Source organism: Somniosus microcephalus, chromosome 18 (assembly GCF_052327205.1).
Source record: "Somniosus microcephalus isolate GS21.2 chromosome 18, FLI_Smic_1.0, whole genome shotgun sequence".
Lineage (NCBI taxonomy): Eukaryota > Metazoa > Chordata > Chondrichthyes > Squaliformes > Somniosidae > Somniosus > Somniosus microcephalus.
Genome location: NC_141004.1, coordinates 70,327,288 through 70,339,635, shown reverse-complemented (window position 1 = coordinate 70,339,635; position 12,348 = coordinate 70,327,288). Strand labels below are relative to the sequence as shown.

General features: G+C 45.9%; 1 protein-coding gene across 3 annotated transcripts in view; it reads left to right on the top strand.

The window, feature by feature from the left end:
• Positions 1-12,348, top strand: part of LOC147105365 (methyltransferase-like protein 27) — a 158,789-nt gene that overhangs the window by 72,251 nt on the left and 74,190 nt on the right. For all 3 annotated transcript variants that reach the window (XM_086011656.1, XM_086011658.1, XM_086011657.1), the window contains exon 4: positions 9,021-9,159. In XM_086011656.1, coding sequence (XP_085867782.1) covers positions 9,021-9,159 — 139 coding nt within the window. The remainder of the gene's footprint in view (positions 1-9,020; positions 9,160-12,348) is intronic.

The following is a 12,348-nucleotide window of genomic DNA, read 5'->3' as shown; positions in this document are numbered from 1 at the left end:
ACTCTTTCCTGAATCCTCCCACCCCCCACCCCCGCCCTTCATTAGTTTTCAGCCCTGTCTACTACCCTAGTTATTAGGTTTGCCAGGACATTGGTCCTAGCCCGGTTTAAGTGGAGCCCTTCCCAACGGAACAGCTCCCTCTTTCCCCAGTACTGGTGCCCCTTCCTCCCACACCACTCTTTGAGTCACGCATTTAAACCTCTAATCTGTTTGTCCCTATATCAATTTGCACGTGGCTCAGGTAACAATCCAGAGATTATTACCTTTGAGGTTTTGCTTTTTAATTTGGATCCTAGCTCCTCAAACTCCCTCAGCAGAACCTCATTCCTAGTTCTATCTATGTCATTGGTTCATACGTGGACCACGACAACTGGATCCTCCCCCTCCCACTCCAAGTTCTCCTCCATCCGTGAGGGGATGTCTTTAACCCTGGCACCGGGGCAGGCAACACAACCTTCGGAACTCTCCGTCGCGGCTGCAGAGAACAGTATCTATCCCCCTGACTATACTGTCCCCTACCACAACTACATTCCCTTTCACTCACCCCACTTGAATGGCCTCCTGCACCATGGTGCCATGGTCAGCTTGCTCATCCATCCTACAGGCTTTTCCCTCATCCACACAGGCAGCAAGAACCTCATACCTGTTGGACAAGGGCAAAGGCTGAGGCTCCTCCAGCACTGCAACTGGGGTCCCCTTACCTGCCTGAGTTGCAGTCACACCCTCCTGTCCCTGACCACTAACCAGACCTGTACCAGTACCTAACCTAAGGGGTGTGACTGCCTCCTGGATCAAAGTGTCCAGGTAACTATCCCCACCCCGATGCCCTGCAATGTCTGCACCTCAGACTCCAGCTCAAAAACTCTGAGCTGAAGTTGCTCAAGATGCAGGCACTTACTGCAAACGTGGTTGTCCGGGATCACAATGCTCTCCACAAACTCCCACATGCTGCAGTTGTGGCACACCGCCTGCACTGCCATCCCTATATGACCTTGATTTATTTAATTACATTTGTAATTGGGTAACTTAGTTTAGTGTAGTTTCCTGACTACTTACTTGATCTAGATTAAGTTAAGGGAACTGAAATTAAATATCTACCTGTAACACAAAGCACTACAAGTAGTGTAGGCAAAAAGCAGCAACTCCTTCCCCCTCTTCTCCAAATTCCCACTCTTTCCAAATTCCCGAATAAAACACCCTGTTTAAGTACACTCCATTTTAATCCCATTCTGTGCAGACCCCTCCGCTTCCTTCCTGGAGCGCAAAACTGAATTTTTTAAAAGTTGAAAAACAACAGAACAATTTTTTCAACTTTTAAAAGTTATCACCCTAAACCGAATTTCTCCCCCTAGGCTTGTATTCACCTGAGTGTAGAAGATTAAGGGTGATCTAATTGAGGTGTTTAAGTTGATTCAATGAGTGGATGGGGTAGATGGGGAGAAACTATCTCATCTGGTGGTGGAGTCCAGAACAAGGGGGCGGAACCTTAAAATTAGAGCTCGGCCATTCTGGGGTGAAGCACTTCTTCACACTAAGGGTAGTGGAAATCTGGAACTCTCTCCCCCAAAAAGCTGTTGAGGCAAGGGGGTCAATTAAAAATTTCACAACTAACTGTTCACTGCCCTCTGAAATGGCCGAGCAAGTCACTCAGTTGTAACTAACCGCTATGAAACAAAATAATAAGAATGAAACCGGACGGACCACCCGGCATCGACCTCAGCACCGGCGATGGACACGGCAACGGCACACCCAGCCCAGTCTACCCTGAAAGTCCTCCTCACCAACATCTGGGAGCTTGTGCCAAAATTGGGAGAGCTGTCCCACAGACTAGTCAAGCAATAGTCTGACATAGTCATACTCACAGAATCATACCTTTCGGGCAATGTCCCGAACTCCTCCATCACCATCCCTGGGTATGTCCTGTCCCACCAGCAGGACAGATGTACCAGGGGTGGCGGCACAGTAGTATACAGTCAGGAAGGAGTGGCCCTGGGAGTCCTCAACATTGACCCCGGACCCCATGAAGTCTCATAGCTTCAGGTCAAGCATGGGCAAGGAAACCTCCAGCTAAATACCACCTACCGCCCTCCCTCAGCTGATGAATCAGTACTCCCCCATGTTGAACACCACTTGGAAGAAGCACTGAGAGTAGCAAGGGCACAGAATGTGTTCTGGGTGGGGGACTTCAATGTCCATCACCAAGAGTGGCTCAGTTGTACCACTATTGACCGAGCTGGCTGAGTCCTGAAGGACATAGCCACCAGTCTGGGCCTGTGACAGGTGGTGAGAGAACTAACTCGAGGGAAAATCCTACTTGACCTCGTCCTCACCAATCTACCTGTCGTAGATGCATCTGTCCATGCAAAAGACAAGGCTGAAGCGTTTGCAAACAAATTCAGCCAGAAGTGCCGAGTGGATGATCCATATCGGCCTACTCCCAAGGTCCCCACCATCACAGAAGCCAGTCTTCAGCCAATTCGATTCACTCCACGTGATATCAAGAAACGGCTGAGTGCACTGAATACAGCAAAGGCCCTGACAATATCCTGGCTATCGTGCTGAAGACTTGTGCTCCAGAACTAGCCGCTCCTCTAGCCAAGCTGTTCCAGCACAGCTACAACACTGGCATCTATCCGACAATGTGGAAAACTGCCCAGGTATGTCCTGTCCACAAAAAGCAGGACAAATCCAACCCAGCCAATTACCGCCCCATCGGTCTACTCTCAATCATCAGCAAAATGATGGAAGGTGTCATCGACAGTGCTATCAAGCGGCACTTACTCACCAATAACCTGCTCGCTGATGCCCAGTTTGGGTTCTGCCAAGACCACTCGGCTCCCGACCTCATTACAGCCTTGGTCCAAACATGGACAAAGGAGCTGAATTCCAGAGGTGAGGTGAGAGTGACTGCCCTTGACATCAAGGCAGCATTTGACCGAGTCTGGCATCAAGGAGCCCTAGTAAAACTGAAGTCAGTGGGAATCAGGGGGAAAACACTCCACTGGCTGGAGTCATACCTAGCACAAAGGAAGATGGTTGTGGTGGTTTAAGGTCAATCATCACAGCCCCAGGATATCGCTGCAGGAGTTCCTCAGGGCAGTGTCCTAGGCCCAACCATCTTCAGCTGCTTCATCAATGACCTTCCTTCCAACATAAGGTCAGAAATGGAGATGTTTGCTGATGACTGCACAGTGTTCAGCGCTATTCACAACTCCACAGATAATGAGCAGTCCATGCCCGCATGCAACAAGACCTGGACGACATTCAGGCTTGGGCTGATAAGTGGCAGGTAACATTCACGCCACAGAAGTGCCAGGCAATAACTATCTCCAACAAGCGAGAGTCTAACCACCTCCCCTTGACATTCAACGGCATTACCATCGCCGAATCCCCCACTATCAACATCCTGGGGGATCACCATTAACCAGAAACTGAACTGGACCAGCCACATAAGTACTGTGGCAACAAGAGCAGGTCAGAGGCTAGGTATTCTGTGGCGAGTGTCTCACCTCCTGACTCCCCAAACCCTTTCCACCACCTACAAAGCACAAGAAGTGTGATGAGTGCAACTCCAACAACACTGAAGAAGCTCGACACCATCCATGACAAAGCAGCTCGCTTGATTGGCACCCCATCCACCACCTTAAACATTCACTCCCTCCACCACCGGCGTACCATGTCTGCAGTGTGTACCATCTACAAGATGCACTGCAGCAACTCGCCAAGGCTTCTTCGGCAGCACCTACCAAACCCGCAACCTCTTCCACCTAGAAGGACAAGGGCAGCAGGCTCATGGGAACACCACCACCTCCAAGTTCCCCTCTAAGTCACACACCATCCTGACTTAGAAGTATATCGCCGATCCTTCATCATCGCTGGTTCAAAATCCTGGATCTCGCTACCTAACAGCACTGTGGGAGTACCATCACCACACGGACTGCAGCAGTTCAAGAAGGTGGCTCACCACTGTACTGATCAATAACATGTCATTCTAGAGTGGTACACTAGATAGAGCTGTAGAGCTGTATAGAGCTGTATATTTAGTTGTATGTGTTTAAGACTACACTACCCACGATGCACTAGGCTACCCACAAGGCAGTAGTCAAGATGGCTGCCTGCACACAGAAGTACACATGCTGAATCTCTACAGATGCTGTACCTAGAGAACATGTACTGAATAAATGACTAGCTAGAAGCTAGCTGTTCATAATAAGAATGTCTAGTTATTAATGAACATAACATGGTACCAGGATTGGTGAAGATCTGCTCAAAATTGTGAAACGCGACAAGGAGAATTTGAAGCCACCGGAGTTTTTGAATCTCACGGGAAATGTCGACTACAATTGGTGGACTTTCAAACAACAATTCAAACTCTACATTGCTGCCATCGGGTTCGGTACGAAGTCAGACACAAGGAAAATAATGTTGCTGCTCACGGTTGCAGGCCCACAGGCGATAGAGGTATTTAATACATTTGTATTTAATCCAGAGGAGAACAGAAACAAATTAGACGATGTGCTAAAGAAATTTGATACACATTGTTCTCCCAAAAGGAATGAAACCTATGAAAGATACGTGTTCCGTTCAAGGACACAGCAACAAAATGAGACTTTTGATAGCTTTGTGACTGCTCTGAAACTGAAAGCACAGACATGTAATTACTCTGAACTGAAAGCATCCATGATTCATGACCAGATTGTGTTTGGTATTCAGGATAAAAAGGTCAGGGAATGTCTGTTGAGAGAAACCGGACTGACATTGGAAAATGCTGTGAAAATATGCCAAGCCAGTGAGCTAGCTTGACAGCATGCGAAGACTTTCAGTAAAATCAATAATGATGTGATTGTAGTAAGTGCTGCTGTCAGTGCTGTGTCCTACAAAGGGAAGAAACATGGGCAGAACAGAAATGAAAAGCAATCGGAGGAAGGAATTTTTAATTGTAAACGCTGTGGTTACAAACACCAGTTAAAACAATGCCCAGCGTTTGGAAAAATATGCACAAAATGTCATGGAAAGAATCACTTTGCCAAACAATGCTTTTCAAAAGTAAAAACAAAGAAAGGACAACGAGTTAATGTGATTGAGGACACTGATTTAAGTGAGACTTTTTTGTACGAATGGTGTCATGTGACAATATCAAAAAGGATACAGAAAATGTGCAGCCCTCAGGGATGGACAATGCTGAACATAAAGTTAATGCAGTAAAAGAGGACAAATGGATGATCCCACTGCAGATAAATGGAGCATTAGTTACATTGAAACTGGACACTGGGGCAAAAGCAAACTTAATCAGTATGAGTGACATTAAAAACATGAAAGAAAAGCCCAAAATACAGAAAAAGTCAGTACTACTGAAGAACTATAATGGTCAGAAAATAGATAGCTTAGGTGTATGCAGACTTAAAGTGACAGTCAAAGACAAAGTGCATCATCTCATGTTTTCTGTTGTGGCTGAAGGACTTGATTCACTACTAGGTGACAAAGCTTGTGAAGACTGAGAACTGGTCAAGAGAGTCTACCGTATAAACTGTGCCATAAGCAGACCAGATGACTCGGTGGATTCTGTAGTAAATAATTTCCAGGATGTGTTCAAAGGATTTGGAGTTCTACCATTCACTTACAAGATCCGGCTAAAGCAGGATGCTCAGCCAGTGGTACATGCTCCATGAAGAGTTCCAGCACCCCTGCATGACCGGCTCAAGAATGAACTGGACAGAATGACATCTGGAAAGTCGAAGAGTCAACAAACTGGGTTAACTCCATGGTATGTGTAAAGAAAAAGAACAATGATCTAAGAATATGCATGGATCCAAAGGACTTAAATGCAAACATAAAACGTGAACACTACCAGATTCCCAAGCAAGAAGAAATCACCAGTGAAATGTCAGGTGCCAGATACTTTACAAAGCTCGATGCCTCACAAGGATTTTGGCAACTAAAACTGGATGAAGAGAGCACCAAATACTGTACCTTCAACACACCATTTGGCAGGTATTGTTTCCTCAGAATGCCTTTCGGGATAATATCTGCATCTGAAATCTTTCATAGAGTGATGGAACACATAATTGAAGGTCTGGAAGGAGTCCGGGTCTATGTTGATGACATCATCTGGGGCTCCACACTGAAAGAACACAATGAGCGACTGACTAAAGTGCTACAGAGCATACGCTGGAATGGACTGAAGCTCAACAAAGCCAAGTGTCAGTTTGGCGTCCAGGAAGTCACTTTCCTAGGAGATATTCTATCTGGTAAAGGAATAGAGCCAGATATGGAAAAAGTAAACGCCATACTCAAAATGCCCCGACCCACTGACAAAAAAGGAGTACTATGCATCATGGGGATGATAAACTTCATTGGAAAGTTCATTCCTAACTTGTCAGCCAAGACAACCTGTCTGCAAGACCTGCTACATAAAACAAATGAGTTCGCATGGACAGAAAGACATGAACAAGAGTGGATGAACCTCAAAACAGTGCTGACAACCACACCTGTCCTCACTTTCTTTGACCCAACAAAGAGAATCAAAGTGTCAACGGATGCATCAAAAGATGGCCTAGGCGTGGTCTTGCTACAAGCAGAGGGTGAAGATTGGAAGCCTGTTGCCTATGCCTCCAGGTCTATGACTGATTCTGAGTGTCGATATGCCCAGATTGAAAAGGAATATCTAGGCTTGGTAGCTGGACTAGAAAAGTTTCATGGCTACATATATGGACTTCCCACCTTCACAGTTGAGACAGACCACAGCCCACTGGTTGCCATCATTAAAAAAAATCTGAATGAGATGTCTCCAAGGATTCAACGACTCATGATGAAGCTGCAAAGATATGACTTTGAACTGATCTACACACCAGGCAAATACATAGTGTTAGCAGATGCACTATCCCGAGCACCCACAATGAGTCATGTGAGCTCTACTGAAGAAGACGTGGATGTTCATGTGAGTATGGTCACTGCTGCGCTGCCCATGTCAGACACAAAATCAAAGCAAATAGCAGAAGAAACAGTAAAAGATACAGTGTTACAAACAGTAATAGAGAACATTCATCATGGTTGGCCAAAAGGTTCCTGTCCAAAATACTTTCACATAAGGTCAGAATTGAGTGTCACAAGTGGACTATTACTAAAACAGAACAGAATAGTCATTCCACAGGCTCTACATCAAGACATGCTCAAAAGGATTCATGAGGGACACCTCGGAATTGAAAAATGCAAAAGGAGAGCAAGAGACTGTTTATTGGCCTGGCATAAATAAGGACATTGAGAACATGATAGGCAAATGTGAGACATGTCAGAAACACCAAAACAAACAAACAAAGGAACCAATGATAGTAGCTGACATACCAACAGCACCTTGGCAAAAGGTTGGTATGGACCTCTTTCATTTGAATGGTAAAGAATATCTAATAGTGATTGACTACTATTCTAACTATCCTGAGATGGCACTGCTCTCAAGCACCACAGCAAGCAGTGTCATAATGCATGTGAAATCCATCTTCGCCAGACATGGAATTCCCAGGATTGCCATTAGCGACAATGGTCCGTGCTTCAACTGTAAGGAGTGGCAACAGTTTGCAGCACAGTATGACTTTCAGCACATCACATCCAGTCCTTTGTATGCTCAGTCAAATGGTAAGGCAGAGAAAGGTGTTCAAGTTCTCAAGCAGCTACTGAAGAAAGCGACAGAAAGCAAGTCTGATCCTTATCTCGCCCTGCTGAGCTACCGAGCCTTACCTTTAGACTGTGGTTCTTCACCTGCTGAACTACTAATGGGTCGCAAGTTGCGCACCATGCTACCCTGCTGTGCAAAAGAACAGCAAAGTGAGGAACTGAGACAGAGACTTCAACTGTTAAAGTTGAGACAGAAATCATACTATGACAAGTCATTCAAAACCCTAAAACCATTGACAAGGGATGATGTTGTCAGGATTGAGGATCCAGATGCATGAAACAGGAAAGCTACAGTTCTTGAGGAAGTACGACCAAGGTCATACACTGTTAGAACTGAGGAAGGACAGATTCTCAGGAGGAACCGCCATTCCCTCCTGAAAACACAAGAAACTATCCAAGAGCAGATTGATGACAATGCCGCAACTGAATCTTGTCATTCACCACCAGAACAATCTCATGAAAACACATCAGACTTACCTGTGTTGAGAAGATCCACACGTGAAGTAAAAAAGCCTGATAGACTTAATCTTTGAGTATAAAGTATAGCTTTGAAAATGTGTTGACTGTTGTGAAAATGTTTATGTTTATAGAGCACTAACAAAAGTGTTACTGATATCATCTTTATCGTTTTTCTTGAAAGTTGATTGATATTGATTTTGTTAACCTCAAAGAAAGGGGGATGTAATGATCAATAACATGTCATTCTAGAGTGGTACACTAGATGGAGCCGTAGATCTGTATAGAGCTGTATATTTAGTTGTATGTGTTTAAGACTACACTACCCACAATGCACTAGGCTACCCACAAGGCAGTAGTCAAGCTGGCTGCCTGCACACAGAAGTACACATGCTGAATCTCTACAGATGCTGTACCTAGAGAACGTGTACTGAATAAATGACTAGCTAGAAGCTAGCTGTTCATAATAAGAATGTCTAGTTATTAATGAACATAACAACTACCACCTTCTCAAGGGCAACTAGGGATGGGCAATAAATGCTGGCATTGCCAGTGACGCCCTGATCCCATAAAGGAATTTTAAAAGACTGAGATTGATAGAATTTTGCTTGACGAGGTATTAAGGGTTATATAACAAAGTCGAGTAGCTGGAGTTAACATACAGATCAGCCATGATCTAATTAAATAGCAGAACAGGCTCGAGGGGCTGAGTGGCCTACTCCTGTTCCTATGCTCCAGAGAGAACCTCTTCCTGAGTAAAGCATCAGCAAAGTAGATGGTGGAACTGCAAACTCTGTCTCATTCTTATCAATTTATGGGTAGGTTTATAAAATAAAAATGAGGTGATGAAGGAAGGTTAAAGATGCAATGAACCTTTTTCTACCTGTTTTCTTCAGTTGCGTAATCTAGGATTTAAGAACTTCCATGGAATAGATGGCAGTGAAGGAATGCTGAAGATAGCTGAATCCAAAGGCCTGTATCAGAGTTTGAAAAAGTGTCTTATCCTTCCAGATAAACAACTCCCTGCAACTTCAGGTAAGCAGTCAGTTACATAGAATTACAGCACAGAAACGGGCCATATAGCCCAACTGGTCTATAAGAACATAAGAAGTAAGAGCAGGAGTAGGCCATACAGCCCCTTGAGCCTGCTCCGCCATTCAATAGGATCATGGCTGATCATCGACTTCAACTCCACTTTCCCGCCCAATCTCCATATCCCTTGATTCCCCTTGAGTCCAGAAATCTAGCGATCTCAGCCTTGAATATACTCAAAGACTCAGCATTCACAGCCCTCTGGGGCAGAGAATTCCAAAGATTCACAACCCTCTGAGTGAAGAAATTCCTCCTCATCTCAGTGTTAAATGGCCCACCCCTTACCCTGGGACTATGGCCTAGAAATTGGGTATAGCCCCGCCAGCTCGGTTGAGCCGAAAATTTTGCGCTGGCCGCGGAGCCAGTTGCGCCCATCCCATATTCACTTTTAGCGCCCCAAGGCAGAACCGGGCGCTGTTCCAGGGTGTGCCCGCCCCCGCTTGGGGCGCTGAAAGTGAATTTCAGCGCTCCAGGAGCCGCTGCGCAACCCGATGCGGTGCGGCAGGCTGCTGTACTGCAGGCCTCCTCCTTCTCTTAAGGAGGAGGTGCCTGCAAGGGGGAGATCACCGCTGGATTGTGCCGGCAAATGAGCCCGGCACCACGGTGAAGTGCCGGGCTCGCGGAAAGCAGCCGGCAATGCCGCGGGGGGGGTGGTGGAGGAGGCCGGGAAGGGAGGTGCGGCCAGGCGGCCGCCGAAAAAGCGGCCGGCCGCACCTCCACCTTTATGCGCCCCACTAAGGCTGCAGGAAGGCCCTGGTCTCCCGATGTTAGTAGCACAAACTCCTCCAATGGCGCAGAGGCCCTCTTTGGGCCTTAACTGGGCGCAAAGCCCACCGAATTTCTAGGCCCATGGCCCCTAGTTCTAGACACTCCAGCCAGGGGAAACATTCTCTCAGCATCTATCCTGTCAATACCCTTCAGAATCTTGTATGTTTCAATGAGATCACCTCTCATTCTTCTAAACTCCAGAGAGTATAGGCCCATTCTACACAATCTCTCATCATAGGACAGCCCTCTCATCCCAGGAATCAATCTAGTGAACCTTCGTTGCACCGCCTCCAAGGCAAGTATATCCTTCCTTAGATAAGGAGACCAAAACTGTGCCCAGTACTCCAGGGGTGGTCTCACCAAGGCCCTGTACAATTGTAGCAAGACTTCCTTACTCTTATATTCCAACCCCCTTGCAATAAAGGCCAACATGCCATTTGCCTTCCTTATTGCTTGCTGTACCTGTATGCTAGCTTTCTGTGTTTCTTGCACGAGGACACCCAAATCTCTCTGAACACCAACATTTGAAAGTTTCTCACCATTTAAAAAATATTCTGTTTTTCTATTCTTCCTACCAAAGTGAATAACCTCACATTTCCCTACATTATACTCCATCTGCCACCTTACTGCCCACTCATTTAGTTTACCTATATCCCTTTGCAGACTCTTTGGGCTGGATTTTGTCAGCCCCGAGGAGGCGGGTCTGGAGGCGGGACTGCCGGTAAAGTTGCAGAATTTGGGGGCGGGTGGAAAACCCTCCCCCAGAAGGCGGGAATCTGTCCTGCCCTGGGTCCCATCTCCTCGAGGCGGGAAAGGGATTAAATCCTATTAACTGCCTATGAACAGGTAGTTAACAGGCAGAAAATAGGATTAGCTCCATTTTTCCATCCTAAGTGCAGGCTTCCCGACCTCAGGGAACCCCGCCAGTCGAGTAGGAGGTCTGCGGGGGTCGGAGGGGTCTGAAAGTGCAATGTAGAGGTGAGTGATGGGTGCAAGTGTGGAGTGGTAAGTATGTAAGGTGAGTGTAAAGTATTAGAAAATGTTCACTTACCTTTGTTTCTGCCTACAGCCTTCAGCCGCTGTGGAGCAGGAGTCCCGACATCTCCATTGTAGATTTCACAGACTGGCTGTTGGATCCTCTGAACCAACAGCCAGGTGATTTCTGCAAAGTTGAAAGGTTTGATGAGTCCTGAACACAAGGTCTCATCAAACTGCACAGAATGTCAGTGTTTGACAGCTTCACAGAGCTGTCAAACGATGACATTTCTTCTTTCATTAAATCTTGACAGATGGCACATCATATGCTGACGTGCTCTGTCAGTGACTTCCCCCTAATTGGCCTGCTGAGCCCGCTGGGCAGGCTTAATAAGGTCTATCAGGGGAAAATCCCGCTGGTTGGCCAGAAGGTGATGGAGGCGGGATTGAAAGCCGGCAAGCAGCAGCCCCGCCTCCAAAAGCTTCTCATTGAGAAAATCCAGCCCTTTGTGTTCTCCTCACAGCTTATTGTCCCGCCGAGCTTTGTACCACCAGCAATCTTGGATACATTACACTCGGTCCCTGCATCTAGGTCATTAATATAGATTGTAAATAGCTGAGGCCCCAACACTGATCCTTGCAGCACCCCACCACTTACAGCCTGCCAACCTGAAAAAGATCCGTTTATCCCTATTCTCTGTTTTCTGTCCGTTAACGAATACTCTATCCATGCTACTATATTACCCCCAACCCCATGAGCCCTAATCTTGTGTAATAATCTTTTATGTGGCACCTTATCGAATGCCTTTTGGAAATTCAAATGTATTACATCCACTGGTTCCCCTTTATCTACCCTGCTAGTTACATCCTCAAAAAACACTAATAAATTTGTCAAACACGATTTCCCTTTCATAAAACCATGTTGACTCTGCCGAATCATGTTATGATTTTCTAAGTGACTTGATACCACTTCCTTAACAATGATTTCCAGCATTTTCCTGATGATTGATGTCAGGCTAACTGACCTGACATCAACTGGCCTGTAGTTCCCTGTTTTTTCTCTCATTCCTTTCATGAATAGCGGTGGGACCTCTCAAGGATCTAGGGAATTTTGGAAGATCAAAACCAATGCATCCACTATCTCTTCAGCCACCTCTTTTAGAACCCTAGGATGTAGGCCGCATGTCCAGGGGATTTGTCGGCTTTTAGTCCCATTAGTTTCTCTAGTACTTTTTCTCTACTTATATTAATTACATTAAGTTCCTCACTCTCATTAGACCCTTGGTTCCCCACCATTTTTGGTATGTTTTTTGTGTCTTCTACTGTGAAGACAGATACAAAATATTTGTTTAATTTTTCTGCCATTTCATTATTCCCCATAATAATTTC